At 48.3% G+C, this 25,125-nt stretch overlaps 2 protein-coding genes and 1 long non-coding RNA gene across 4 annotated transcripts in view; 1 reads left to right on the top strand and 2 right to left on the bottom strand.

Moving 5' to 3' along the window:
* The window catches only part of LOC128348191 (zinc finger protein 420-like), a 64,453-nt gene that overhangs the window by 11,835 nt on the left and 27,493 nt on the right, over window positions 1-25,125 (bottom strand). Inside the window, exons 4-6 of the mRNA XM_053303903.1 lie at window positions 24,421-24,503; window positions 23,092-23,218; window positions 18,892-20,409 (exon numbers count right to left, since the gene is read on the bottom strand). Coding sequence (XP_053159878.1) covers window positions 18,892-20,409; window positions 23,092-23,218; window positions 24,421-24,503 — 1,728 coding nt within the window. The remainder of the gene's footprint in view (window positions 1-18,891; window positions 20,410-23,091; window positions 23,219-24,420; window positions 24,504-25,125) is intronic.
* Window positions 3,265-8,584, bottom strand: LOC128348188 (zinc finger protein 213-like). 2 transcript variants are annotated; one of them, XM_053303900.1, is made up of 5 exons: window positions 8,356-8,584; window positions 7,148-7,655; window positions 5,962-6,076; window positions 5,616-5,698; window positions 3,265-5,376 (listed from the first exon to the last, which is right to left on the bottom strand). In XM_053303900.1, exons 2-5 carry the CDS (start codon window positions 7,559-7,561, stop codon window positions 5,326-5,328), a joined length of 663 nt encoding a protein of 220 aa, XP_053159875.1. In that variant the 5' UTR covers window positions 7,562-7,655; window positions 8,356-8,584; the 3' UTR covers window positions 3,265-5,325. The 2 variants fall into 2 exon arrangements, with proteins under 2 accessions (XP_053159875.1, XP_053159876.1); XM_053303901.1 differs by having other exon boundaries at window positions 3,265-5,337.
* On the top strand, window positions 9,785-24,644 carry LOC128348192 (uncharacterized). The gene is made up of 3 exons (XR_008317988.1): window positions 9,785-10,422; window positions 11,450-11,592; window positions 24,195-24,644. It is a non-coding gene; the product is annotated as an uncharacterized LOC128348192 (long non-coding RNA).

The following is a 25,125-nucleotide window of genomic DNA, read 5'->3' as shown; positions in this document are numbered from 1 at the left end:
GAAGACAATGGCTCGAAGCAGGGGCCCCTGAAGGGCCTGGAGAACGGTATGCAGCTTCCAAGTGGGGAAACGGTGGACCACCGGTGGGGACAGGGGAGTAGCACCCTGCAGGAAACGTCTGAAGAGTGGGTGGCGACGGCCAGCTCTCTTAGAGGTACCCGCAATGAGACCCACAAGGAAGAAGGCTTTGCGTTTCAGAGTGATCGCCGAGAGACCTTTGTCCAAACCGTCTTGTAGGAACTGTAGCAAGTGATACATGGAGGCGGACCCTCTTGGCACCCCGTGGTGGTCCAACCAGCGTAGGGAGGCCCTCCACATAGACTGATATATTTGGTTAGTGGAAGGACGTCTGGAGGCTAGCATGGTGTTCAAGACAGTGTCGAGTATCCACGGTGCTTCAGGAGGCGCTGTTCAGTTTCCAGGCGGCTAGCTTTAACCAGCCTGGATCAGGATGAGAGACTGGGCCTTGTTGCAGGAGATCTGGCATGACAGGGGGCAGCAGGTGGGGTTCAGAGGTGAGGTTGTAGATCTCTGCGAACCATGGCCTCCGAGGCCAATACGGGGCCCACCAAGATGAGCTGGGTTTGAAGGAGCTTGACTCTGCATAGGACCCTTGCCAGGAGGGGGGTAGAAGGAAATGCGTAGAGGCGACCCAGGGGCCATAGCGCCGAGAGGATGTCCACTGCTCCCGCCTGTCGGCAGGGAAATCTCGTGAAGAAGCGTGGCAGCTGCATGTTCGCTGGGGTCGCAAACAGGTCCGCCACTGGTAAGTCAAAGTGCTTCACAGTGAGGAGAAGGTTTTCGGGTTCGGGCACCATTCCCCTGGTGGGATGCCCAAGCGGCTCAGCCAGTCCAGTATTGTATTCATGTTGCCCTGGACGTGGTGAGCCATCAAGGGTTCCACACGGCGTTCTGCCCAGAGGAACAGTAGTGTTGTCTCCGCCTGGAGGGGCCCGGAACTGGTACCCCCTTGACAATTTACGTGAGCCTTCGCCGTGGTGTTGTCCGTGTGGATAAGTACGTGGCAATGTAGAAGAGAGGTCACTAATTCCTGTAGGGCTAGGTGGATGGCCCTGAGTTCTAGTCAGTTTAGGCTGTGTTGGCGTTCCTCTGCCAACAACCTTCCCTGGTCTGACCGGTCCTAACAGTGTGCTCCCCATCCCCTCTTGCTGGCGTCCGTGGTCACGATGATTCTGGGGGGATCGAGGAACTCCTTCCCCCCCCCGAAAGATGTGTGTGTGGGGGGTGAGCCACTACCTTAGGGAGTATCGAACGTCTTGGGGCATAGCAACCCATCAGTTGGACTTAATTGCTATGCCCGTCTGAAAGGGAAGGAGGAACCACTGCAGAGGCTTCAGATTGAAACGCCCCCAGGGCACGGACTGTAGGCTTGCCACCATCAGACCCCAAAATATGGACAGGCCCATGAGAGGTGCTAAGTTGGATTTCAGCACCTTTCATACCTCTGACTCCAGGGTATGTCTTCGGTCCCGGGGTAGGAAGAGTTTGTCCAGCTGGGTGTCTTATCAGCTCTCCTAGGTGGAGGATCTGGTGTGCTGGGAGGAGTTTGGCTGCTTCCACAAACTGTTTAGGGGTGGAAGGGTTATGCTAGACTGCTTAGAACCTGAGAAGACTAGTGCGCTTGTTTACCCACTGGCAGGGCCTCCTGAGAGGTTGCAGGGCTGGGCTCAAGGCATGTAAGGTTTGGGCCGTAAGTGGGGCCAGATCCGCCGCCCGGAAGTCTCTGGGGAGCCTAAGGTGAGACTGGTCAGACCTAGGTGGTCTAGGTCCTCCTGGCCAATTGGTTCAGTTGGTAAGTGGGGGTCCCCAATGGAGCTAGAAGGCCGTTGGAGGGAAGGGCCTTGTAGGTTGCTGTGACTAAGTCCCCATACCACTATGAGGGGTAACCCTGGGGTTCTTGGGGATCCATGACCAGACATAACAACCCTACCTCACAGGGATGTTGTGAGGACAATAACGACCATGTACCATCCTCTGAGCTCCTAGGAGAAGAGCAGAACACGAGTGTTGAACATAACTAATACAATAAAATAAACCACAGAAGAGTGAACACTGAGCTCCCTCTGACTAAATCTGGAAGCCACGCTGAGAGAAGGGAGAGGCCTGCCTGATCCGCATTAAGTAAGTGGGGGTCCCCAACAGAGCTAGAAGGCCGTTGGAGGGGAAGGGCCTTGTAGGTTGCCGTGACCAAGTTCCCCATACCACTATGAGGGGTAACCCTGAGGTTCTTGGGGATCCATGACCAGACATAACACACCCTACCTCACAGGGATGTTGTGAGGACTACAATGACCATGTATACCACTCTGAGCTCCTTGAAGAAGAGCAGAACACGAGTTTTGAACATAACTAATAAAATAAAATAAATCACAGAGGAGTGAACACTGAGCTCCCTCCGACTATTATTATTATTATTTTATTATTACATTTATATCCCGCTCTTCCTCCATGGAGCCCAGAGCAGTGTACTACATACTTGAGTTTCTCTTTCACAACAACCCTGTGAAGTAGGTTAGGCTGAGAGAGAAGTGACTGGCCCAGAGTCACCCAACTAGTTTCATGGCTGAATGGGGATTTGCACTCGGGTCTCCCCAGTCCTAGTCCGGCACTCTAACCACTACACCACGCTGGCTCTACCACTACACCACCTGGCAGGCCTCTCCTCTCACAGTGTGGCTTCCAGATTTAGTATATATTGTGTGTGTGTGTGTGTGTGTGTGTGTGTATACACACACACACACACACACACACACACTAGCAATTTTCAGCCCGTTAGAATAACGGGCGCTAGTAGACCACCCCCGCCCCCCCGAGTGCGGCCATCAGCGGGCCCAGTCCTTCCCAGTCCGCCCCGCCACCTTCGGCCCCCCCTTTCTGGCTGCCCCCGCTGCCTCGCCCGTACCTATAGCCCCACTGCCGCCGTGCCCGTACTCCCTTGGCGGTGGCCGCCACCATCGGGGGCAGTCAGCCCGCTGCGGCCACCGCCGCCTCACCCGCATTCTTGCCGTGGCGGCGGCCACCGCCATTGGGGCCAGTCGCCGCGGCCACCGCCACCTCTGGCCGAGGCCACGGCTCCGCCACCGCCTCGCCACCACTCTTCTCCCGTTGGCAGCGGCCGCTTCTCCTAGGCCGCCGCTTCCCCTGTTCCAACATGGCCGCCCGTGTCTGGGCGGCCGTATCTTTTTGGGCCGATCTGGGCATGCACTCCGCGCATGCCCAGAACGGCCCAAAAAGACACGGGCAGCACAGCCACACACATTAGCTTTTTATGGTATAGGATATATTCCAGATTTATATATGTGTGTGTGTGTATATATATTATAGTGTTAAGGCATCATATCTCTCAAGATTTTGCCAATAATCCTCAATTCACACACCCTAGGTAGGTGGCATATCCCCAGGAAGATCAAATAAGGCCTGGGCTGCAGGGGTATTTTGGGTCAGACTAGCTGACCCTGTGGAACCCACAGTTGGGAGTCAGACTATTGAAAAAAGACCCAGCATGGGCCGAGCTCACCAGTTCCTCCGGTGCCGTTGAGGCTGGACTCCTGGTCACACGCCCTCCATAGCTGCCCGTGATCTGGCTGCTGGCACCTTCTTTGGGCCTTAGAACCCGAGGCCGCCATTGCCGGCAGGAGAGGAGACTGCCCGGCCTTCTGCGCACCCCGGTTTGGCTGCCCAGGCGAGCGGGGGTTGCGGGTACTGCACGTTCTCAGCTGTCGCCCCAGATTCATTTGTTGGTGCCTTCTTAAGGGCCATAGAGCCTGAGGCCACCATTGCCGGCAGGGGAGGAGTCTGCCTGGCCTTCTGCGCACCCCGCATGCCCGCCCGGGCGAGTGGGGGTTGCGGGTACTCAAAATCAAAATCTGGCCAGCAAGGGGAGTCAGGGGAGAGCGGTATTGGAGGCGCTGCTCGGACCGCTTCCTGTGCTCCCTGCTGCTGCGGGACGCCGCCACACAGCTGAACAGCAGCGTCCATGTGCCCCAAAGACTGCTGGCTGGAGTAAAAGCTCGCCGGCCCACACAGCTCAGGACAGTGTTGCTGGCGGCAGAGGAGGAGCAGGCAGGCCATCCGGTTTTAGACTCCATTGGCACTTGTAGTACTATGGGGAGTCCTTGCATAAAATAATTAGGATTAGCATGGACAGATAAGTAAGAGAAGGCAAACAGACACAGCAACAGAGAAAACAAAACTGAAAGCGCCTGAGCTTCAAGGTTAAAAATAATAATTTAATATAAGTCACTGTACACATATTCAGATTGGCACTATGTACAGAGAATCAGGGCTTGTGAATACTGAGCTGAAGCTTATGAGCTAGGATTGTATTCATTTCCTCTTACTTTGCTTCTTGTGATAAGTGAGTTAAATGTGATGTCTTAATAATATGGCTATTAATGATGAGTTTGTCTTTGAATCAGTGTGAAATCCTTAGTATTAAGGCCCACTGGGAGTTTCTTTCTCTCTTTCTCTCATTTTAACTGTTTTTCTGAAATACTAGAATATATTCAAAGCAGTGACACAGTTTACTCTGCATATCCTTTAATTATTTTCAGAGTATCTGGGAAAAGTCAAAATCTCCATTTATTTTTAAAACTTATGTAATAGTGATGCTAGTACATGCATAGTAGAGAATTAGACAGGCATTTCTGTTTAGTTTTCCAAGTACACCTCCACATAGTATTTGGGTATTTCATGAGCCCCAGCATACTGAAATTTGTAGTTTCCCAGCACTTTTTTGGTCTGGCTATGTCCACTGCTTAATAGTTTTTGAAATATTAAAAGATTAAGGAGCTTGACTTGTATTTTTGAGCTGATATTATGGTAAAGTTATCTGAAAGATGGGTGTCAGATGTTTGGACAGGGGCGCAATTTCAGTGCTTGCCCTAGGTGCTATTTTCCCTAGATACGCCTCTGACTCTGGAGGGTCTTGCCATCCAATGCTGCAGCCCAGCTAGGTGGAGGGGAAAAGGCAGGAAAACAACAAAGAGGAGCTGAATGGAAAACGAAAGTAAAAGCAGCAGAGCTGTAGCTCTGAGTAGCTGCCAGGAGCCTTGCAGGCCAAAAGAACTGGGGAGGGGCTTCCTCCTCCCGAACTTAAACTAATTTGCATAGTCCTGCCGTGGAGTCATGTGAGTGAAGATAACCCACCTGTGAGACGCCCTTGGGCCCAGAGCAGCAGAGAAAGAAATAGGGAGGAAAGCGTTGTCTTGTCTCAAAGTGGCTCCCTTTTTAATAGAATTAAAACAACAGCAGAAACTGCAACACAGAATGATGGGGGTTGTAGTCAATGTCTGGGAATCCCTATTACTGGAAACACTGGAGGAGACACAAGCAACAGCAACTGGGAAAGACGCTCTGTTGAGAGGAAGAGGCACACTTGCTGTCCCCTCTTAATTAATCCAGAGCCAACCCTTCCAGAGGCACCTCCTCGTCTAGTTAGCCAGATTCAAGCCACCTTGAGTGCCCTTCACAGCCTCCCTCGCTGGCAGCTTTGTCAGAAGCCAAAGGAGAGCAAGCTTCTTCCAAGCCCAGAGGGCTGCCCAAGGACGAGAGGGTCTCTGCCCATCCTCTTTCCCCAACCATCCCTCCCCTACCTGGTCTGGGCGTCCTGAAGCGCCTTCCACTCCACCTGAAGGAAGAGATGGCTGAGAATGCAGAGGCAGAGTCATGCCAGCACCTGCAAAGGAGAGAAAAATGATAGGAAAAGTTGGAGAATGAGAGAGAGAGAGACGATATAAAAGCTCACAAAAACATTTTAAAGAGAGAGAGAATTAAAAAACCGCTCCATGTTGACTTTGTGCAGAATACAACATGCAGATTTGGATGCATAATGTTGGACAACTGTCACAACACAAATTATCCTTCAACTGTGGGAGAGGCTGGAGAAATGGTTCAACCCCCAAATGACTCGAGGGAGTCATCCACCCCTCCCCATCTTACCCAGTAAGCCCCCCTCCTGTGAGATCCCCTTGGACAACAGCCTCTGCCCAGCATCCGGTGGAATCTTCTCTGTCTCGTGGAAACCGGGGAGAGCTTCTGACAACAGTCCTTGCATCTGAAACAGACAGAAGAGGAGATCCCAGGCAGGGAACAGGGAGAGGAGGATTAGAAATGGGAGCGGGCAGGAAAGACCAACAGGAACAAAGGAAGCTGCCTTATACAAAGTTGAACTCTTAGTCCATCTAGCTCCGTGTACTAACTAGCAGTGCCTCTCCCAAGTTTCAGGCAGGAGTCTTTCCCAGAACTATCTTCCGCACACAATCAGATGCTCCTCCACTGAGCTATCACCCCACCCCTGTAAAAAAGCCCCTAACCAAAGAATGGCATGGGGTGGGAGGGTCATCTCCTTGAGTCATTTCCTAGTGGCTTTCCTAGGAGAGCTGGTCTTGTGGTAGAAAGCATGAAATGACCCCTTCGCTAAGCTGGTCACCCCGGTTAACATTTGCATGGGTGACATGTGTGAGCACTATAAGATATTCCCCTTAGAGCAGGGATTCTCAATGTTGGGTCCCCAGATGTTATTGGACTTCAAATCCCATAATCACCAGCCCCAGTGGACTTTGGTAGGGGATTATGGGAGTTGAAGTCCAAGAGCCAGTGTGGTGCAGTGGTTAGAGTGCTGGACTAGGACTGGGGAGACCCGAGTTCAAATCCCCATTCAGCCATGAAACTAGCTGGGTGACTCTGGGCCAGTCACTTCTCTCTCAGCCTAACCTACTTCACAGGGTTGTTGTGAAAGAGAAACTCAAGTATGTAGTACACTGCTCTGGGCTCCTTGGAGGAAGAGCAGGATATAAATGTAACTACTACTACTACAACATCTGAGGACCCAACGTTGCGAATCCCTGCCTTAGAGGATGGGGCTGCTCTGGGAAGAACATCTGCATGCTTGCAGGCAGAAGGTTCCCAGTTTCCTCCCTGGCATTTTCAAAATAACACTGAAAGAGCCTCCTGCCTGCACCTAGGAGAAGTTGCTGCCAGACTGTGCAGACAATACTGAGCTAGAAGGACCAATGGTCTCGCTCACCATAAGGCAGCTTCCTATGCTCCTATGTTAGTTGATCCTAGGATCTCCTGCCTCCTATTCTCAGACATTTGCAACTCCCAGGCTGAAATGCTCTCTCACCTGCTGCTCTTCCTGCTGCTTCTCCTCTGCCTGGCTCAGGAGGAAACCTTCTGCCAGGGCCACTGCCTGGGAACTGGTCTCCGCTCTGCATTCTCTCACCCAGCTCTCCATCTCTGGGGGCAGGACAGTCAGGAACTGCTCCAGGATCACCAGGTCCAGCATCTGAGCTTTCGTGTGCCTCTCTGGCTTCAGCCACTGACAGCAAAGGTGGTGGAGTTGGCTGCAAACCTCTCGGGGCCCCTCAGTCTCCTGGTAGCAGAACTGCCTGAAACACTGGCACTGTGCATCTGAGCTGCTGGTGTCCTCTTCCTGGATCTGCTGCCCCGTCCTTTCCCAGAATTCCCCAGTCATCCCGGCCTGGTTGGCCTCACAGCCGTTTCCCGCTTTATAGACAGCCATGTCTCCCTTTTCCATCTTTAATCTGCTCCAAAGCAGCCTCCGACAGAGTCCCTTCCAAGAGATGGAGGTCTGTGACCTCCTTGGAAATTCCACCTTGTAGATCTTCTCCCTGGAGGAAAAGGAGACAAATGCTAGGAATCAAAGAGAAACTAGAAATACAGTGTGTCAAAGGTATGTGTGTGGTCTTTCCTTGAGGCCCACACAAGTCACCTTCCCCTTAATTCTCCCTTTGGCTTTCCCTTGAGCCCCCTCCTACCACCACTGCATTTGCTTCAACATTTTTCTTCTACAACACTTATATCTACTTTATCCCTCCCCTTCAGGAGTTTTCTGCATGCTGGAAGCCCGATCTTAAGTCCCTGGCATTGGCCAGAAAAAAAGATCCCTGCCTGCAAACCTCGAGAGCTGCTGCCAGTCAGTACTGAGCAAGGTGGACCAAAGGTCTGACTCAGTAGGCAGCTTCAGAGATGCTCCTTACCTGCAGTTCTTCTGAGGGCAAATCAAAAGAATTGAACCAGAACTGAAATGGAATTGAAGAGCTCCAAGGGAAGACTTAGCCCAGAAGGAGTAAACAACTTTATCTTAGAAATCCGGAATGGGAGAACAGCACAGAGCATCGGTCTATGGGGTGAAAGGGGCAGGGGGAGAGCCAGGTGCTCGTCTAAGCTTAGCCTGTACCCCCACGAGCAGTTGCCTGCCTGCCTCCCTCCCTGTCTGGATCTCCCACCCGCGACCCCCTTCCTTGCCCACCTGCCATTTCCCCCTCTATCCCCCATAGACCCCTCTCCTTCAATGCACGAGCGCCTCACCAGATTCCTCCGAGGCCTGAGAAGAGCAGGGTCCCGCGCGGGAACTTCAGCTCCTTCCTTCTTCAAGTTCAGGGAGGAGAAGGGGCTTTCCCGGAGCGCCACAGAGGAAATGCACCAGGAAGAAGCATCAAAGGGGGCGATCCCGCCTCCTCCCGCGATTCCCTTCCTGTCGGAGACAAAGCATGAGAGAGTCGGCAGGTAGAGCGTCTGCCCTTCTCGCCATGACGCGGCTAACCCGCAAAGGGCAGAAGTCTAACATGAACCGGAAGTAACCCCTGTGTGGCTTTTGTCTTTTTCTACCTCTCTCTCTCTGGCCTTTCTTAGTCCTCCTCCCACCAGGAAAAGGGAGAAACTAGTTAGCTGATTTCAGGGAGCAAAGAGTTAAGGGTGTCAAAAGCTGCGGGATGAGTGGAAAAGGGGATCAGTTACGTTTATTGGTGATACAGGACAGCTAAAACAAATAACTTCTCAGAAAGAATCTATGTAACTGAAGGAATTCATTGCTACCACCAGATAGTGCCGTCAAGGGTATGCATATGTCCCCCAGCCAACACCAAGAAAGCATCCCTCCAATGGTGGTGGCTTGTGCTTCCTACCTTATGTCATCCTTATGGGATGAAGCCGCTCTGGGAAGAGCAGAGGGTTTCAAGTTGCCTCCCTGGCTTCTCCAAGATAGGACAAGATTTTTATTATTATATTTTTATTGAACCAACAAACTACCAAAGCATACAGTACGTTGCCAAAGCACAATTATATACAAAGTGGTTGTTTGTACATGATATATCTACAAAGATTTACACACAAGAATTTGGAAACACACAAGTTATGAAGTATATGCAGGTAGTACTGTAACTCGGGGGTGGGGGATTACAAGGCACATCAGGTAATGGGGGGGGGGTTTGCGTCCGATGTCCATTTCCACAATTTGTCCCATTGCTGTTTAGAAGAGATGCTCTTGTCTTTTTGCACATAACCATACAAACTTTTCCAGAAGAGATTTACTGTCTCATCTGCGTGAACCTCTTGGTCGCGGCTTCCCTCCCTATTCCTATGCACGAGCATTGCATAAATGACATACAAGTTTACTAACCTGATTACGAGAAGGGGAACGTTCCAATTCCCTAGAACGGGGGCACCCGTTCCGTCCCGTTTCCTTGAAGGTTTCTTTCCGGGACCTCGAAAGGAGGTTCTATCGCTCAAACACGAGGTTAGTTCTTCCCAAGTCTGTTTTTCCAAACCAGGCCACTCTAACAGCTTGCTTACTCCCTGCCACACTCTTTTGGCTACCACACACTCTTTTAAGAAATGTGAGTGGGTCTCCCTGAATGTTTTGCCTAGCTCACTAGCTTTCTGTTTGCAGGTGATTTTAGGGCACTCTTGCTGGTCCTCTGGGAGCCATGGCTTAGCCGCATTAAGTGGTAGTATTTGATGGTATAAGCGCCACCTTGTTTCCCATAAATGGAAAGGGACTTTTTTCTCTTTAAAGAGAGCGATAGGGTGATCGGGTTGCAACAAGTACTGTGAAGTGCGGTGTTTGTAGCATTTACATTCTAAATCAGGTTTTAAGAAACCCACTTCTAGAATCTCTCCATAAATTGTTTTCCTTAGCTGCTTAATTGAGGAGGATCCTTTAAATAGATCCGGTTCAACCTTCCATTTTTTAAGTGTGAATAACAAATCTCTCAAGTAGTCTGGGTGTTCTCTTTTTAATACTTGTGTGATATTGCCATTGAAAGATCCTTTCCCCCACCATGCTATGCTCCATGCTGACTTGTGCCAACACAGAGCGAAAAGCGAGACCCAGTTTTTTTGCAGGAGGTTGGACATATCATGGACATTCACGAAAATCCAGTTTCCAAAATTGTAGGACATGAATTCAGTTACAAAATAGGGTTGCAGGGCAGGTAGGGCTAGGCCTCCCCGCTCAACCTCCTTAAATGCTACCGCACGGGCCAAAGGGAAGGACGCTGTGTGACATACTAGACGGAAGATCTGGCTTTCAACTCTCCGAAGGAGATCGAGCGGGGGAGGATAGACTACCGCCAGGTTATGCACCGGGGGTATCAGGTAAGTCCGGATGTAAACCGCTTTCTGGTACATGGCAAGGCTCCATTTTTTCCACATGGTGATTTTAAGCATTACTTTTTCTTCCCAATCTGTCCAATTCCCCCCCCCAGGCTTTTTCCTTAATCCCATATTCAGTCCCCAAAATGTTTACTGTATCTACCCACTTCAGTTTGGACTCTGGGGCCCTTTCGCTTTTACATTCAGAGATGGGTAGGCACGAGAGTTGCTGGCGTCTGGGGTCCATTTTAACAAATACGCTTTTGTCAGCATTTAATTCTGAGCCCGAGATCTTGCCATATTCCCAGAAGAGGTTTAGTATTACAGGGATTTCATTTCCATTCAATAACAGTAATGTAACATCATCAGCATGAGCTACAAATTTTACCTTAAACTCAGAATGCGGTTCTGAGTGGACAGGTGGTTCGGCTATCCTATCACTCTCCCTACTCCTCCCTCCCGGGAAGGTCTTGCAGGGCGGGGGGATAGAGACCGAGAGTCCTTGCAGATGGGGTTCTCTCTGAATCCTGATCAGGATCGGATCCAAGGCCAAAACATAAAGTAATGGGCTCAGTGGGCATCCTTGGCGGACACCCGAATGCAAAGTGATCGGGTCGCCAAGATAGGGCTGAGAGAGATTCCTGCCTGCAACCTTGGAGAAGCCATTGCTAGTCTGTGAAGACAATAATGAGCTAGATAGACCAATGGTCTGACTCAGTATATGGCAGCTTCCTATGTTCCTATGTTCCTAACACATGGCAGGGGTGTAACTATAATAGAGTGGATGGATTCAAAGAACCAGGGCCCCCAAGGGCCCCCTAACTCCACCCCTCCCTATTTTCTTCAATATATCTTTCATTCCAAGGGGCCGTCAGAGAGAGGGGTGAACATGGACCCCTTCTCCCCTAGCTACACCCCTGACACATGGGGTATATTTATGCAAATATGCCGTAGCAGAAATATTTCAACACGCGACTTAACATATTCCCATCCCACATTTTTATTTCCCTTCTCCTCCCTCTGTCTCCAGAGCAAATGGCAGAGGCCATAGTCACACTCAGAGCCCGGCCCAGTGCAGGCCATCAGTGACCACACCTTCTGGGACAGTCTAAAGAGGATTGGGGGGCTCCCTGGGTGTGTGGTGGCCCTGGAATTCGGCCCTGAAGTCCAGAGGTAAGTGCGCCACTTCCTCTGACTGAACACCAATTGCAGGAAGCAAAGGTGGAAAAGAGCTTTGCCTTCACTTCCTACCTGTGGGCTTCCCAGGACATCGGGTTGACCACTGCAGGGAACAGGCTCCTGGCTCCAGTCCAGTCCAGCTGGGTTTTTTAATTGGCACTGTCATACCCCTACTAACTGGACAAAGAGGCACTTTTTAAATGTGGTGATTCTCTTTATTTAGCAGGGGGAGAGTAATTGGCCCTATCCACCCACAGCACGGTACTTCCAGTGACTGTTGCTCGGGTCTGTTTCTTTTTAGATTGTGAGCCCTTTGGGGACAGGGAGCCATCTTATTTATTTATTTATCTATTTATTTATTTTCTATGTAAACCGCTTTGGAAACTTTTATTGAAAAGTGGTATATAAATACAGCAGTTGTTGTTTTTATGTCGCCCTTACATTATCCTCTTGCAAGCCCCTCCTCTTATTGGCACTGTAGTACCCAACACATTAACCTGACAAATTACCAAGGAAATGCTGTTGGAGTCGGCATCTCACACAATCACTTTTCCCTCCAACTACTTAATTTTTAACAGATTAGGCCCTAATATGGACTCTTTCATGTGTCCCTTCATATTTATTCCGAGTTTTCTACCAGGCTTTACACCAATCATGCCCAGTTCGGACTTCCTACTTTTAAAAAGGCTAAATCTTTATATTTCACAATCAACCCCAATTGCAAGGCTAGTATTTTTATTCACCTTTGTATTGGTATCCTCTGTTCCAAATTCATGCCGCTGGGCAGTTTATAACAAATACAACAAATTAAAGCAATTAACACTTTAAAACAGTTTAAAACAAATCCACAGCTTTGCTAATCTAGTTATAAGCTTGGGTAAACAACTGCACTTGAAGAATCTTTTCTTTTACAATTGGCCTGCCCACCGCGGTGAGGAGAGCAAATGGTGCTCCCCATCTGTGTTGCTCTCCCCTTCCTTTTCTCACGGTGGCAGGTGAGAGGATGCCGCTCCTTCTTTCTGCCATGGTAGCGAGGACAAAGAGCAAATGGGAAAGCGACAGGGATGGGGGAAGAGCCTTGCCCACCTGCTCATGCCTGCCGGACAGGAGGCGCTCAACTGCACAGGTTCTCTTTGGGGATGGTGGGAGTTGTTCAACAACAACATTATCTGGCAACCGAAGTCAGTAAGTACCTTCTCTTTCAGGTTTAAAGGCCCCTCTCCCCAGTGCATTTCATTAACTTTGGAAGCAAAGGGTAATCCTCACCAGGTTCCCCTTTAAGAGTCGAACTAGCCAACCAGTCCACAGACGAACTTGGTTTGGTCCTGTTTGATCGCAGAGCAGACCCCTTTTGCCCGGGCTGGTCCAATCCACACAGTTTGCTGTGTACCAGTCTGGTTCGCTGTGGACCAATTCAATCACACACCAGTTCTGCACACCCGTGGTGGGGTGCCTCTTCAGGTGAGGTGGGAGAGGAAACAAAACACACTTGATAAAACTGAACAACAGAATTTATTTCTTAACACATTTTATTAAGCATGATAGTTACAAGTTCTAGAGTTTGTTTGAGCATAGTCGTTTCAAAGTGTTGTCACAGCTTGCTTGCAGAGATGTTAAGTCTTTCTCCACTCTGAGGTTCAGGGGTCTTGTTTGGTTCTAGAGTTTCTGCTCAGTCTCTGTCTTGAGGACCGCTAGGTCTTCCCCTGGATAGGCCCTGGCTTTCCACTGGAGAACAGACTCACCCCTTTTGAGTTTTAGAGTGGTAACAAAAATGTTTCCCCCCCAAAAAGCCTTAGAGCTGACTTTTGTGATTTAACTGGGGGAGAACGACTTAAGCTACAGGCAAGTTCTTGGTATTGTAATTGATACTTGCTCTAATGATGAGATGGAAGTCCTCTTTTTCTTCTTCTTCTTTGTGTGTGTGTGTATGTCTTATGTTGTGGAAAAACCAAATAAAAAATTATTGGAGAACAGATTCAACCCTGCCCTGCCTCCACCGAAGGCCCACTTCGGAAGCCTCACCAGATACATCTCTGCTCTTCAGAACCCTCCTCTCTCTCCAAGCCTCTGACTCATCTTTTCCCCTCTTCACCATCCCAACTGTCCTCCAACTGTCTTCTCTCTTGCATCCCCAGCAGGGCTCCTTTGTCCCTCCCTCCTACATGGGTCTCACTTCTGCTGTGTGGCAGTGCTGTGCTATTTCGAGTGCTGGAGGGCAGCAGGGAGGGCAAGATGAATAACCGAGCCCTGTCAAGCCTCAGCACTTTCTTGACAGGCCTAGTTCTGTGCAAGGCCTCTGGGTGGGATGAGTTGATTACCCCTGTGTGTTTTTATGAAATAGGTGTACATAAGAACAGCCCCGCTGGATCAGGCCCAAGGCCTATCTAGTCCAGCATCCTGTTTCAGACAGTGGCCCACCAGATGCCTCTAGGAAGCCCACAGGCAAGTGGTGAGGGCACACCTTTTCTCTGGCTGTTGCTCCCCTGCAACTGGTTTGTAGAGGCATCCCGCCTCTGAGGCTAGAGGTGGCCTGTAACCCCCAGACTGTAATGAAAGTGGCCTACTCTGTGGATGTCAGTGGGACCTTCTTACTGCAGGAGTCAAGTGCAGGTTTCCTGTCGGCATCTTGACAGCAAGGACAGTGTCAACTGAGGTAATTCCGAGGGTGTCACTCTCTGCCTGACAGATCACAGAGGATGGGTGGAGGGGCAGGGAGGAATGGATACAGCCATCCTGGGCAGACTGACTCAGGAGTGAACTCAACAAGCACAGAGTCACTTCAGACACTTTGTCCAGTGGAACATGTAGAATGGAAGGTAATCCTTATGTACATTCTATTGCAGGTAGCACAGAACAAGGGAGGGCTGATGGAATCACCTGAGATTGCTACTTAAAGCTAGAGACATCTCCTCTCATAGGAACACAGGAAGCTGCCATATACCACATCAGAGCATTGGTCCATCTAGCTCGGTATTGTCTACACCAGGGATTCTCAATGTTGGGTCCCCAGATGTTATTGGACTTCAACTCCCATAATCCCCAGCCCCAGTGGCCTTTGGTTGGGGATTATGAGAGTTGAAGTCCAATAACATCTGGGGACCCAACGTTGAGAATCCCTGGTCTACATAGTCTGGCTTGGGCTTGTCCAGAGTTACTGCAGGCAGGAGTCTCTCTCAGCCTTATCTGGAGGTGCCAGGGAGGGGGACCTGGGACCTTCTTCCAAGAGCAGCCCCATCCCATATGGGGAATATCTTACAGTACCCACATATGTAGTCTCCCATTCAAATGTAAACCAGGATGGACTTTGCTTAGCAAAGGGGATAATTCATGCTCCCTGCTACCAGACTTGCTCTCCTCTCCCTCATGTTGCCATGTACACCACTCCCTGAGTCTATGGATTGGGCAATAATAAATACATATAAGAAAAGCTCAGTGTCCTGCCTTAAGACATTGAGCGTGAAAGAACTGACTGAGGCACCTGAGGCTGCTTTGAAAGCCAAATATGTTGATTTAGTTATTTTTAACTGCAGGACAAGCATATAGTATTAATTATGTGGTTTTGCATCATTTCCCCTGCAATACTAACAGTAGACCTAAAAGAAATACACTTCTATTTTTACTTCCAATTTGACATGTTTGCAACAAACAGAATGACAGCAATAATCACACCAGTCACCACCATGAATCCAAGTTTCAGAGGCACTGATTACTCCAGAGGATTTATAACAAGGGATAGCAACATCAGTCGTAGATACGTCGTTGAGGATAATGTGGGAATAACCGTATGCATGTACAGGTCTCCATAAGTGTACACTGTACACAAATTGAACATAAGGTGTGAATATGGTCCTGCTCCCTGCATGCAGCTTTGCTGCAACCTAGCACAGAGGAAATCTCCATAGGTCACTTGCATTTTTTGTCAGAGCAGAAGGTTTCCACCCTCCATTTTATCCTGTCAATCCTGTGAGAGAGGCTAGATTGAGAAATAGTAAGTGACCCAGGATCATGCAGTGAGCTTCACGGCTAGTGAGGATTTGAACCTGGTTCTCCCAGCTGTCTAACCACTACACTGCACTGGCTGAACAGGTAGTTGGATTCACCTTTACTTTCTGATTTGTAGGAGTGAGGAGGGTGTATAGACAGGCAGGTTTCTTCAGCCAATCAATTATCTTATCGGATATCAGCCTTGAGTCAGGGGAATCCTTCCTGAGCAATGCTTCAAGAATATCAGGGGAAAAGAGTTAAAATGGAGAACTGATTAATTAGGATAAGGGGAATACTAGCAAAAAAAAACCAACACCACAACCACCCTCAAACAGAATGCCTCTTATTCAATGGGACATATGGCTGTTTCTCAGCTGCAGAAAAATGTATGAGCTGATTTCATATCCGAGAATCTTGGCCAGATCGCAATGATTTAAAATAGATTTCAACTCTCTATCTTGATATTTCTCTCCCATCCTTTGACAGGCAGCTATAAGTGTGTTCAGTTTTTAATTGCCTAGAACAGAGTTCCATTTTAGAACAGTATCTTAATGCTTATGATTCCCTCAGATATTGCATGTATTTGTCTACACCAGGGCTGCTCCCCAGGGGAGGGCTGTCTCTCCCATGGATTGGACAAGTCTACAACTGCTGCCCTTCTTCTCTCCCTCTCACTTGCAAGGGGGGTGGCAGAGCTTCTTGGAGGCCTTAGCAGACACTAAATGTAGCCTCGCTTGGCTGCAAACTGTCATGCAGAGCCAGTAGTTACTCTTCTTCAGTGCTTGCCCCTGTGCGCCAGTTCAGCAGCTGCCAACTCAGAGCTCAGCACAGGCGTCTACTCTTCTTAGGGCCCCAGAGTGAGAGCCCTTTAGCTCTTCCCCTTTGGCCCCAGCCCCTGGCAAGACACGAGGCTTATATCCCTGAAAGAGGGAGGGAACAAGGCAAACATTCAACACTGGCCCGGCTGAGATGCAACTCCAACCTTCCTCTTCCCTTTCCACTGTCAGTCTGCAGTCTGAACCCAGTCCTTGGTTTCTTAGGCATGTGCCGTGAACAAGGGACAACAGTAAAAGAACAAACATTTGCTTATTTTAGACAGAAAGGTTACTTAGAGATAAGCATAAATTCCTAAATGTGTTCCTCTCAGCAACTGGCAACGTCACAGCAGGGATACAGTCTTAGGGACAAGGAGAGGAGAGCTGGTCTTGTGGTAGCAAGCATGACTTCTCCCCATAGCTAAGCAGGGTCTGCCCTGGTTGCATCTGAATGGGAGACTTGATGTGTGAGCACTGCAAGATATTCCCCTCAGGGGATGAAGCCGCTCTGGGAAAAGCAGAAGGTTTCAAGTTCCCTCCCTGGCTTCTCCAAGATAGGGCTGAGAGAGATTCCTGCCTGCAACCTTGGAGAAGCCGCTGCCAGTCTGTGAAGACAATAGTGAGCTAGATAGACCAATGGTCTGACTCAGTATATGGCATTTTCCTATGTTCCTATGACAGAGGAAGCCGCCTTATGCCAAGTCACAGGATTTGTGCCTCTAGCTGGGTCTTGTCTAGACCAGGGCTGCACCACGCAAATGCCCCAGCAGGCCAGAACCAACCAAGACCTGGTATTCGGAGGGTGAGGTCAGTTTTCAGAACACGCTTATATGAAAATTCATTAACCATGTTAGCTACCTGTGGACCCCTCCCCGCCGTCATGGGACCCACGATTTTAAAGCAGGGCCTGAAAATGGGCCACGACCCTGCTCAGTCAGTGGGGCACCTATGACAGCCCCAAACAAATGCCAAGGCCTCTCCTCTCCCTCAATGGCTCTTGCTCTCAGGTTGCAATCCTAGGCAGGTTTGCTTGGGAGTCAGCCTCACTGGGTGGTGTGACATATTCTGAAGTCAACATGCCCCCCCCTTGGAGAAGAGGGGATTGGCCAAGTGACCCTCTGCCCTTTGGGGCTGCACAACCCTGATGCTGATGCGGTTCCAACCCACTTCATCAATCGCTGTTGCAGCAACTGGCTCACTCGCTCATCAGTCCGATGCATCTCATCCGGACTCAAGTGCCAAACTGCATTGAGCTGCTGCTGCCCACCAGGGGGACGAGCCAAGAGATCTTCACGGCTCCTGCTGCTGGATATTCCAACCTGAGAGCCAGCAAAGAAGTCTCTGCAGGCTTGATCTGGCCCTGGGCTTCATGTTGTGCCCCTCATCTACATCACCCTAGTCTTCATAATCCTAACGGACCCATTCCTATCCTGCCTTTTTAAACATATGTTCCTTAAGGCAAGTAAGCTTATGTGATCGGTCGGCATTCTATTTTTTTCAGCCGCTCTGTTTGAGTGTGTGTGCCTCCCTATCATCTTTGCAATGTCTGGACCAATATAAACCCAATTAGATAATGTTGTAGGGACACCTCGATGGCGTAGTTTGTGATGATGTAATCCACCCTGATTCAAGATGGCGGACGCATAAACGTATGAGGTGCAAGTGGGCTAACTTATGAATGGCCTAACCCAGTGGTTCCCAAACCGGGAGCCTCCAGGTGCTGCGGAACTACAGCTCCCATCATCCCCAGCCACATCTGGAGGCTCCCAGTTTGGGAACCACTGACCTAACTGATTTGAACCAACTCTGCTACAGCTTTAGGGACATATAGCGACAGCTCATGGTTGTAGTTTGTAAGGATGTCATCCGCCCCAATTCAAGATGGCAGATGTGTTAACGTTTAAGGCTGAAGTGGGCTAATTTGTGAAGATTATACCGATGGAAAGTAGGCAGATTAGTTCTTCGCACAACAATTTATTCATCTCTCTTCCAACGTCTCCTCAAAATGCCTTCCCTGGCTCCTTCCCTTCCAGCCCTAAAACTGCTCCTTTCTCCACAGCCTCCAAGTTCCTGATCTCAACTCCTTCTCCTCTCTCAGAGGTCTAATTGGGTCCTCCCTTCTTATGTGTAGGGACCCTTCTTTATGTTCGACTTGTTTCATTTTAACAGAAATGAACTCGCTCTTGCTTTCTCTCTCACACACATATATTATTGTCCATTTTTTCATTCAGAATCCTTTGATATTAAGTGAGATCTGTGCGTTGATGGAAGATCTTTCCAACTCCAAAAATATATATGGTTTCACCTCAGTGTGGCTTTTTAGATGTGCACTGCAGTGAGACTTCTCTTCTGACGGAAGCTCTTTCTACAATCCAAGCATTCATATGGTTTCTCCCTTGTATGACTCCTTTGATGCAAAGTGACACGTGAACTCACACCAAAGCCCTTTCCACACTCAAGCAGGAATATCATTTCTGGACAGTATGAATTCTATGATGTAATGTAAGATTTTTCTTCTGACTGAAGCTCTTTCCACACTCCAAGCAGCTATATGGTTTCTCTCCTGTGTGGGTTCTGTGATGTAAAGTAAGATTTCCCTTCCACCGGAAGCTCTTTCCACACTCCAAGCATTTATATGGTTCCCCTCCTGTGTGGTTTCTTTGGTGCACAGTAAGATTTCCCTTCTGCCTGAAGCTCTTTCCACACTCCAAGCATTTATATGGTTTCTCTCCTGTGTGGGTCCTTTGATGCCTAGAAAGTATTCCATTCTGACTGAAACTCTTTCCACACTCCAAGCATTTATATGGTTTCTCTCCTGTGTGAGTTCTTTGATGCACAGTAAGATTTCCATTGTCGCTGAAGCTCTTTCCACACTCCAGGCATGTATATGGTTTCTCTCCTGTGTGGGTTCTATGATGTAAAGTAAGATTTCCCTTCTGGCTGAAGCTCTTTCCACACTCCAAGCATTTATATGGTTTCTCCCTAGAATGTATTATACGATGTAAAGAAAGAGCTCCCTTCTGGCTGAAGCTCTTTCCAAATTCCAATTCCAAGCATTTATGTGGTTTCTCTCCTGTGTGGGTTCTATGATGTAAAGTAAGATTTCCCTTCTGCCGGAAGCTCTTTCCACACTCCAAACATTTATATGGTTTCTCTCCTGTGTGGATCCTTTGATGCCTAGTAAGCATTCCACTCTCTCTGAAGCTCTTTCCACACTCCAAACATGTATATGGTTTCTCTCCTGTGTGGGTTCTATGATGTAAAGTAAGATTTCCCTTCTGGCTGAAGCTCTTTCCACACTCCAAGCATTTATATGGTTTCTCACCTGTGTGGGTTCTTTGATGCACTGTAAGTTTTCCATTCTCACTGAAGCTCTTTCCACACTCCAAGCAGCTATATGGTTTCTCTCCTGTGTGGGTTCTGTGATGTAAAGTAAGATTTCCCTTCCACTGGAAGCTCTTTCCACACTCCAAGCAGGAATATGGTTTCTCACCTGTGTGGGTTCTTTGATGCACTGTAAGTTTTCCATTCTCACTGAAGCTCTTTCCACACTCCAAGCAGCTATATGGTTTCTCTCCTGTGTGGGTTCTGTGATGTAAAGTAAGATTTCCCTTCCACTGGAAGCTCTTTCCACACTCCAAGCAGGAATATGGTTTCTCTCCTGAGTGGGTCCTATGATGCAAAGTAAGATTTCGCTTCTTGTTGAAGCTCTTTCCACACTCCAAGCATTTACATTGTTTCTTCCCTATGTGCATTTTCCACGGAAGATTAAAGCTTGCTTTAGAACTGAGGCATTCCTTACTCAGAGGACACAGGTTTGCTTGTATTTCTTTCTGCATTGCTTTCTGCACTTCTTTTTTATGGACATCAACATGGTGAGACTCAGATAATCCAGTCCTGTTCTTCCATTTTGCTTCCATTTCACTTCCCTGTTCCCTCTTTTTCCATCTGGCACCATCCAAGAATCCTCTGCTGGGTTTTTCCCTATTCTTCCTCCCCCAACTGTCACCTGCTGGGATGAAACAAGAAAATTGGTTAGAACCTGGGATAGAAAAGCAGCCTTTAGGAGAGCTTATGTTAAGAAATGTTGGAAATCTAAACAATTTTCCAGCTTTTTACATATTTGATGGCTCTGCAATTACACTAAAAGCTATTGGGTTCAGATGCAGAGAAGAATGAAGAACATACTGCAAACAGAACTGGCCTTAGACTCCCTTAAAAAAGAGAGAGAGAGAGAGAGAGAGCCTACATGAAAAATCTACTCAAGGAGAGTATTGTATTAGTTGGCTGTATGCTTGCTGTTGCCAGCATGTGCTGTGCAACGTGCTGGAAGGAAGTTAAGAGCTGTTCTTAATGGATAGAAAAAGAAATTATATCACTTTGCAGTAATGGTGAAACTGAGGTGTTTTATTGCCTATGGCAGAACAAGGCATATTTTTCTAGTGATCTTAATCATATATTTCAATTATGAACTGTAGCTCTACGGTATGGATTCACACCTTTTTTCTATGCATTTTGGGTTTTAATTGTACATTACTGGCAGCAGCTCTCCAACGTTTCAGGCAGGATGCTGGCTTTTTTGGATACATAGTAAGATTAGGAATACCACAATTTGCTCTAATAGATTTATATGGCCCAAATGTAGATTCCCCTGTACAAATACATAGCTGTTTCAAAGATTTGTATGCTTTAACGGAGTATTTGTTGGAGAGGATATGAATCAAACTGTGGACACTTTTCTTGATCACATCTCTTCCCCGCTCCTGAAGTTTACTCCCAGAATATATTTCTTTCTAAAATATATGTTTCTAAGCAGGCTCACCCATCTCCCCTCAGAGGTGTCATATACAGGACAATCCCCCTCCCTGCAGACTGTCAGCCTCCTGAGGGGAGGGGCTACAACTCAGGAACAGGGCGTCTGCTCTGCATGCAGGCGGCCCCAGCTTCAATCTCTGGCAGCATCTCCACGTAGCACTGGGAAATTCTTCATCTGAAACCCAGGAGAGCTGGTGCCAGTCAGGGTCATAGTGAGTCAGATGGACCAAGGGTCTGAGCCCATATAAGGAAGTGATATTCCTTCAGGGTCTGTCAGACAGAAGCACCTCAGGGAGGCTTTATTTCTTTACATTCATTAACTGCATTTCTGTTCCACCCTTCCTGGCCTCCTACCCTCACAACAACCCCATAAGGTATGTTAGGCCAAGAGATTCTTGGTTCAGAGCCACCCAATGAGCATCATCTCTGAGGAGCATCCAGGCCCGGTTCGTCTAGCTTCTAGTTGGACACTAACAAGTAGACCACACTGGCTCTGTGGCCCATCAGTGGATCGAACTCCATGCCTTAGCAATATCGATGCCAAGCTGTCGCTCTCAGAGCAAGCCACTCAGATTCCCAGGGCCGTACTTAGAGGAGGCCGATTGCCCCCAGCCCAGCACTCTGGCAGGCCTTGAGGCTGCCTCCCTGACCTGCAGCCAGCGTGGGTGCTAAGATACCTCCTCTGCACCCCACACACCGGCAGCACAGAGCTGGCCAGGATCGGGAGGCTTGCCTGCCATTGAAAGGCTCCCCTCACACTGGGAGAGCCTGCCAGCTACAGGTCCTCCCACACAACCATCAGCTGTTCGGCAGGTGGGTAGGGCTTCAGCAGGCCTCTCTGCAGCTCACCAGCATGGGCTGGCAGGCTGCCTGCAGGCAGCAGAGAAGAAAGGAGGCAGAGTGGCCAGCACTGGCTGCCCACCAGAGCGCTGGGCGCACCCTCTGCCCTGCCCTGCCCCGTGCACTGAGCCTGTGCCTTCCTCCTCCTCAAAGCCAGCAGTGGAAGGTCTAGGATTTCCCTTTGGTGGTGATCCCCCCCAAATTGTATATTTGTGGAAATGCTTGCTATAGGGCTTTCATATCATGCACAGATGTAGGGCACGGTGGGAGGGCTCTGTATGTTTAATTTGAAGTACCTTGGACAATGTGTTGGTTTTTAATTTTTTTTTATTTTTTTAAATAAACAAACATCAAAAGAAGACCCATAACTGGCTTGTTTCATACTAGAACGTTACATTCTGGGAGTGAAGCCTCCCCTTGGACCATCATGCCAACCCCATCTGAAGGAATCTGCCCTTTGCAGTCATTTAAAAAAAAAGGGTAACACACCCACTTTTTGCCCCACCCTTTAGATCTCCTGGAATGGCTTGGAATAGGGCTTTGATATTGAGCATAGATGCAGGAAGGGAGGGAGGGGAGAGCTCTGTGTATTTAATATGAAGCGGATTGGCCAATCCATACATTTTTAATCATTTCCCCCCACTACCATAAAATGCCAGAAAGAGTTCTCTCTGTCCGTAAAGTACTTCATACCTAGTGAAAGCGGAGCTAACTGTAAACAGCCAAAACAAACATTTGTTTCTTTTGGTAAATGAACTATGCTCAAGTTTCTTTGCAATGCAGAAAGTCTGAGTGAGAACTGTAAAACAAGGGGCATGTGTTGTGCTTTTAACTTTTTTCCTTACAAATGCACTATATGTCCAAGCTGGTTGGACATGTCCAAACTCACTCTCACACATGATTTACACAATAGGATTCTGTCATCATATGAAATCTTAAGGAGGCCCCACACATGCCGATTCGCTCCCAACCCCGCACCCCTCTAGGGAGGGCCATGCCGTTCCCTCCTCTCTCTTCTAAGGGAAGAAGAGGGTCTTACCCAGGGAGGCCACATGCCTGCCATTCTCCTCCATGACTTCCCTGTGCAGAGCCCTTTGGTCAGCATCCAGAAGAGCCCACTCCTCCTCTGTGAAATGCACAGCCACGTCTGCAAAGGTCACGTGACCCTGAAAGAGAAGAAAGAAACATTTCCTCCCTTGCACATCACAAAATGGCTCTAAGGACCAGTCAAAAGAGTCGCTATGGTAAAGTGGAGCAAGGAGGACGGGGGATGTTGCTCTGCAGGTTCATTAATTATGACATACCACTTTTCTACAAATGTTCAAAATGGTTTACATAGCAAAAAAAAAAAAAAGTAATGGGAACAGTGTCCTCTCTCAAACTGGCTCCAATTCTTGCAAAAGGTACAATGGAGACTAGTGTTCCTCTTATCAGGGATTCCCAAATGGTGTTGAAAGGCCATTGCAGCTGGGAATGATGGGAGTTGTAGTCATAAACATCTGGGAACCTCTGTTGCAGGAAACACTGGTGGAGAAACCAGCAGCCACCACTGGGAAAGATGCTACCTTGAGAGGAAGAGGCACACTTGCTGTCCCCTGCTAAATAATCCAGAGCCAGCCCTTCCAGAGGCAGCTCCTCATCTAGTTAGCCAGATTCACGACACCTTGAATGTCCTTCACAGCCTTCCTAGCTGGCAGCTTTGACTGAAGCCAAAGGAGAGTTAGTGTCTTCCTGTAGGGGAAGAATGACAATTCAGTCCCCAAATAGCAAAGCAAAACCAGTTTAGTGAGAAAGCAGCAAAGCAAAACGTCTTGAGACAGTTTTTTAGTATTGAAGAACTACAAGGATTTCTTTAAATAAAAGGTTACAAATGAATCTGAAAAAACCTGCAGCTTAATTTCAGCTGTAGATCAGGGCTGGAAAGAGAGACCAAAACAAACAGCCATCTCTGGAGAGAGACACTGCCAGTTAGTACACTGAGCTAGACGGTCTAAGGGCCTTACTGAAGTGTGTGTGCCTTCCTTTAAATTTTACTTTGTAGCCCCTCTCTGTAGCATATTTTAAAAACATCAGACTTGTTTCTAGAGTAGGCACATACAAAGCTTCTTCAATTGTTAATCCAATGGTTTCTCCTTTCTCCAGTTTGCAGAGCAACTGTGCAGATCCTGGAGAGACAAAATGGAGACTAACGCTGGAAGAACAAAGAGGGGAGGAGTCCAGCACTTTTATCCATGCCCCTAAAAAAACCCAGTGGTCACTATGAGACATTGAAGCTGAAAGCTGATGCTGCTAGGGTCCTAGCTCCACAATGAATAGAGGTTCTCTGCCCATCCTCCATCTTCTTTCCCCAACAATCCCCCTCCCCTACCTGATCTTGTCGTCCTGAAGCGCCTTCCACTCCACCAGGAAGAAGAGATAGCTGAGAATGCAGCGGCAATGTCATTCCAACACCTGGTAAGTTGTGGGAGAACAAAAGAGAGAATTTAAAAGAAAGTCTAAAAATATATTTTTAAAATGAGAGAATCTTAACATTGATTTAACTTTTGTTAAAACCACTGCATGTTGTCTTTGTACAGAATTTAACATGCAAATTTGGACACACAATGTTGACAACTGTCATAACTCAATAGATATTTAAATCTTTAATCGAGACTTTGGTTTGGGGCGGTATAAAAATCCATTAAATAAATAATAAATAAATAATAATAAATGTGGGAGAGGTTGGAGAAAAGGCTCTACAGCCAAAAAGACTCAAGGGAACATAAAAGCAGGAAAAAGATTTCTGATGCTCTCCCTCCATCAGGTCCATCAGAGAGGGAAAAGGACAAGAGATTAAATGGGGAATGGGGCAGGGTCAGACCTGAAGAGGAGGCACTGGGGACATTCCCCCACTACATGATTTTTCCAAAGTAAACGTGGAGGATTCCAGCTGACTTCCAGAGCATCTCCCTGCAGACAAGGCAGGCAAGTACTGAAAGTGACAAAATAAACTGGATATTGTGGCGGGTGGCAGGTTCCTTTCCCTGCAAGCTGCAGACCATCCTTCAATCTGGGGGTGGGCAGTCCTACAGTG

The sequence above is a fragment of the Hemicordylus capensis genome, chromosome 2, assembly GCF_027244095.1.
Source record: "Hemicordylus capensis ecotype Gifberg chromosome 2, rHemCap1.1.pri, whole genome shotgun sequence".
In the NCBI taxonomy this organism is placed as follows: domain Eukaryota; kingdom Metazoa; phylum Chordata; class Lepidosauria; order Squamata; family Cordylidae; genus Hemicordylus; species Hemicordylus capensis.
This window is presented reverse-complemented; position numbering and strand designations above follow the sequence as displayed.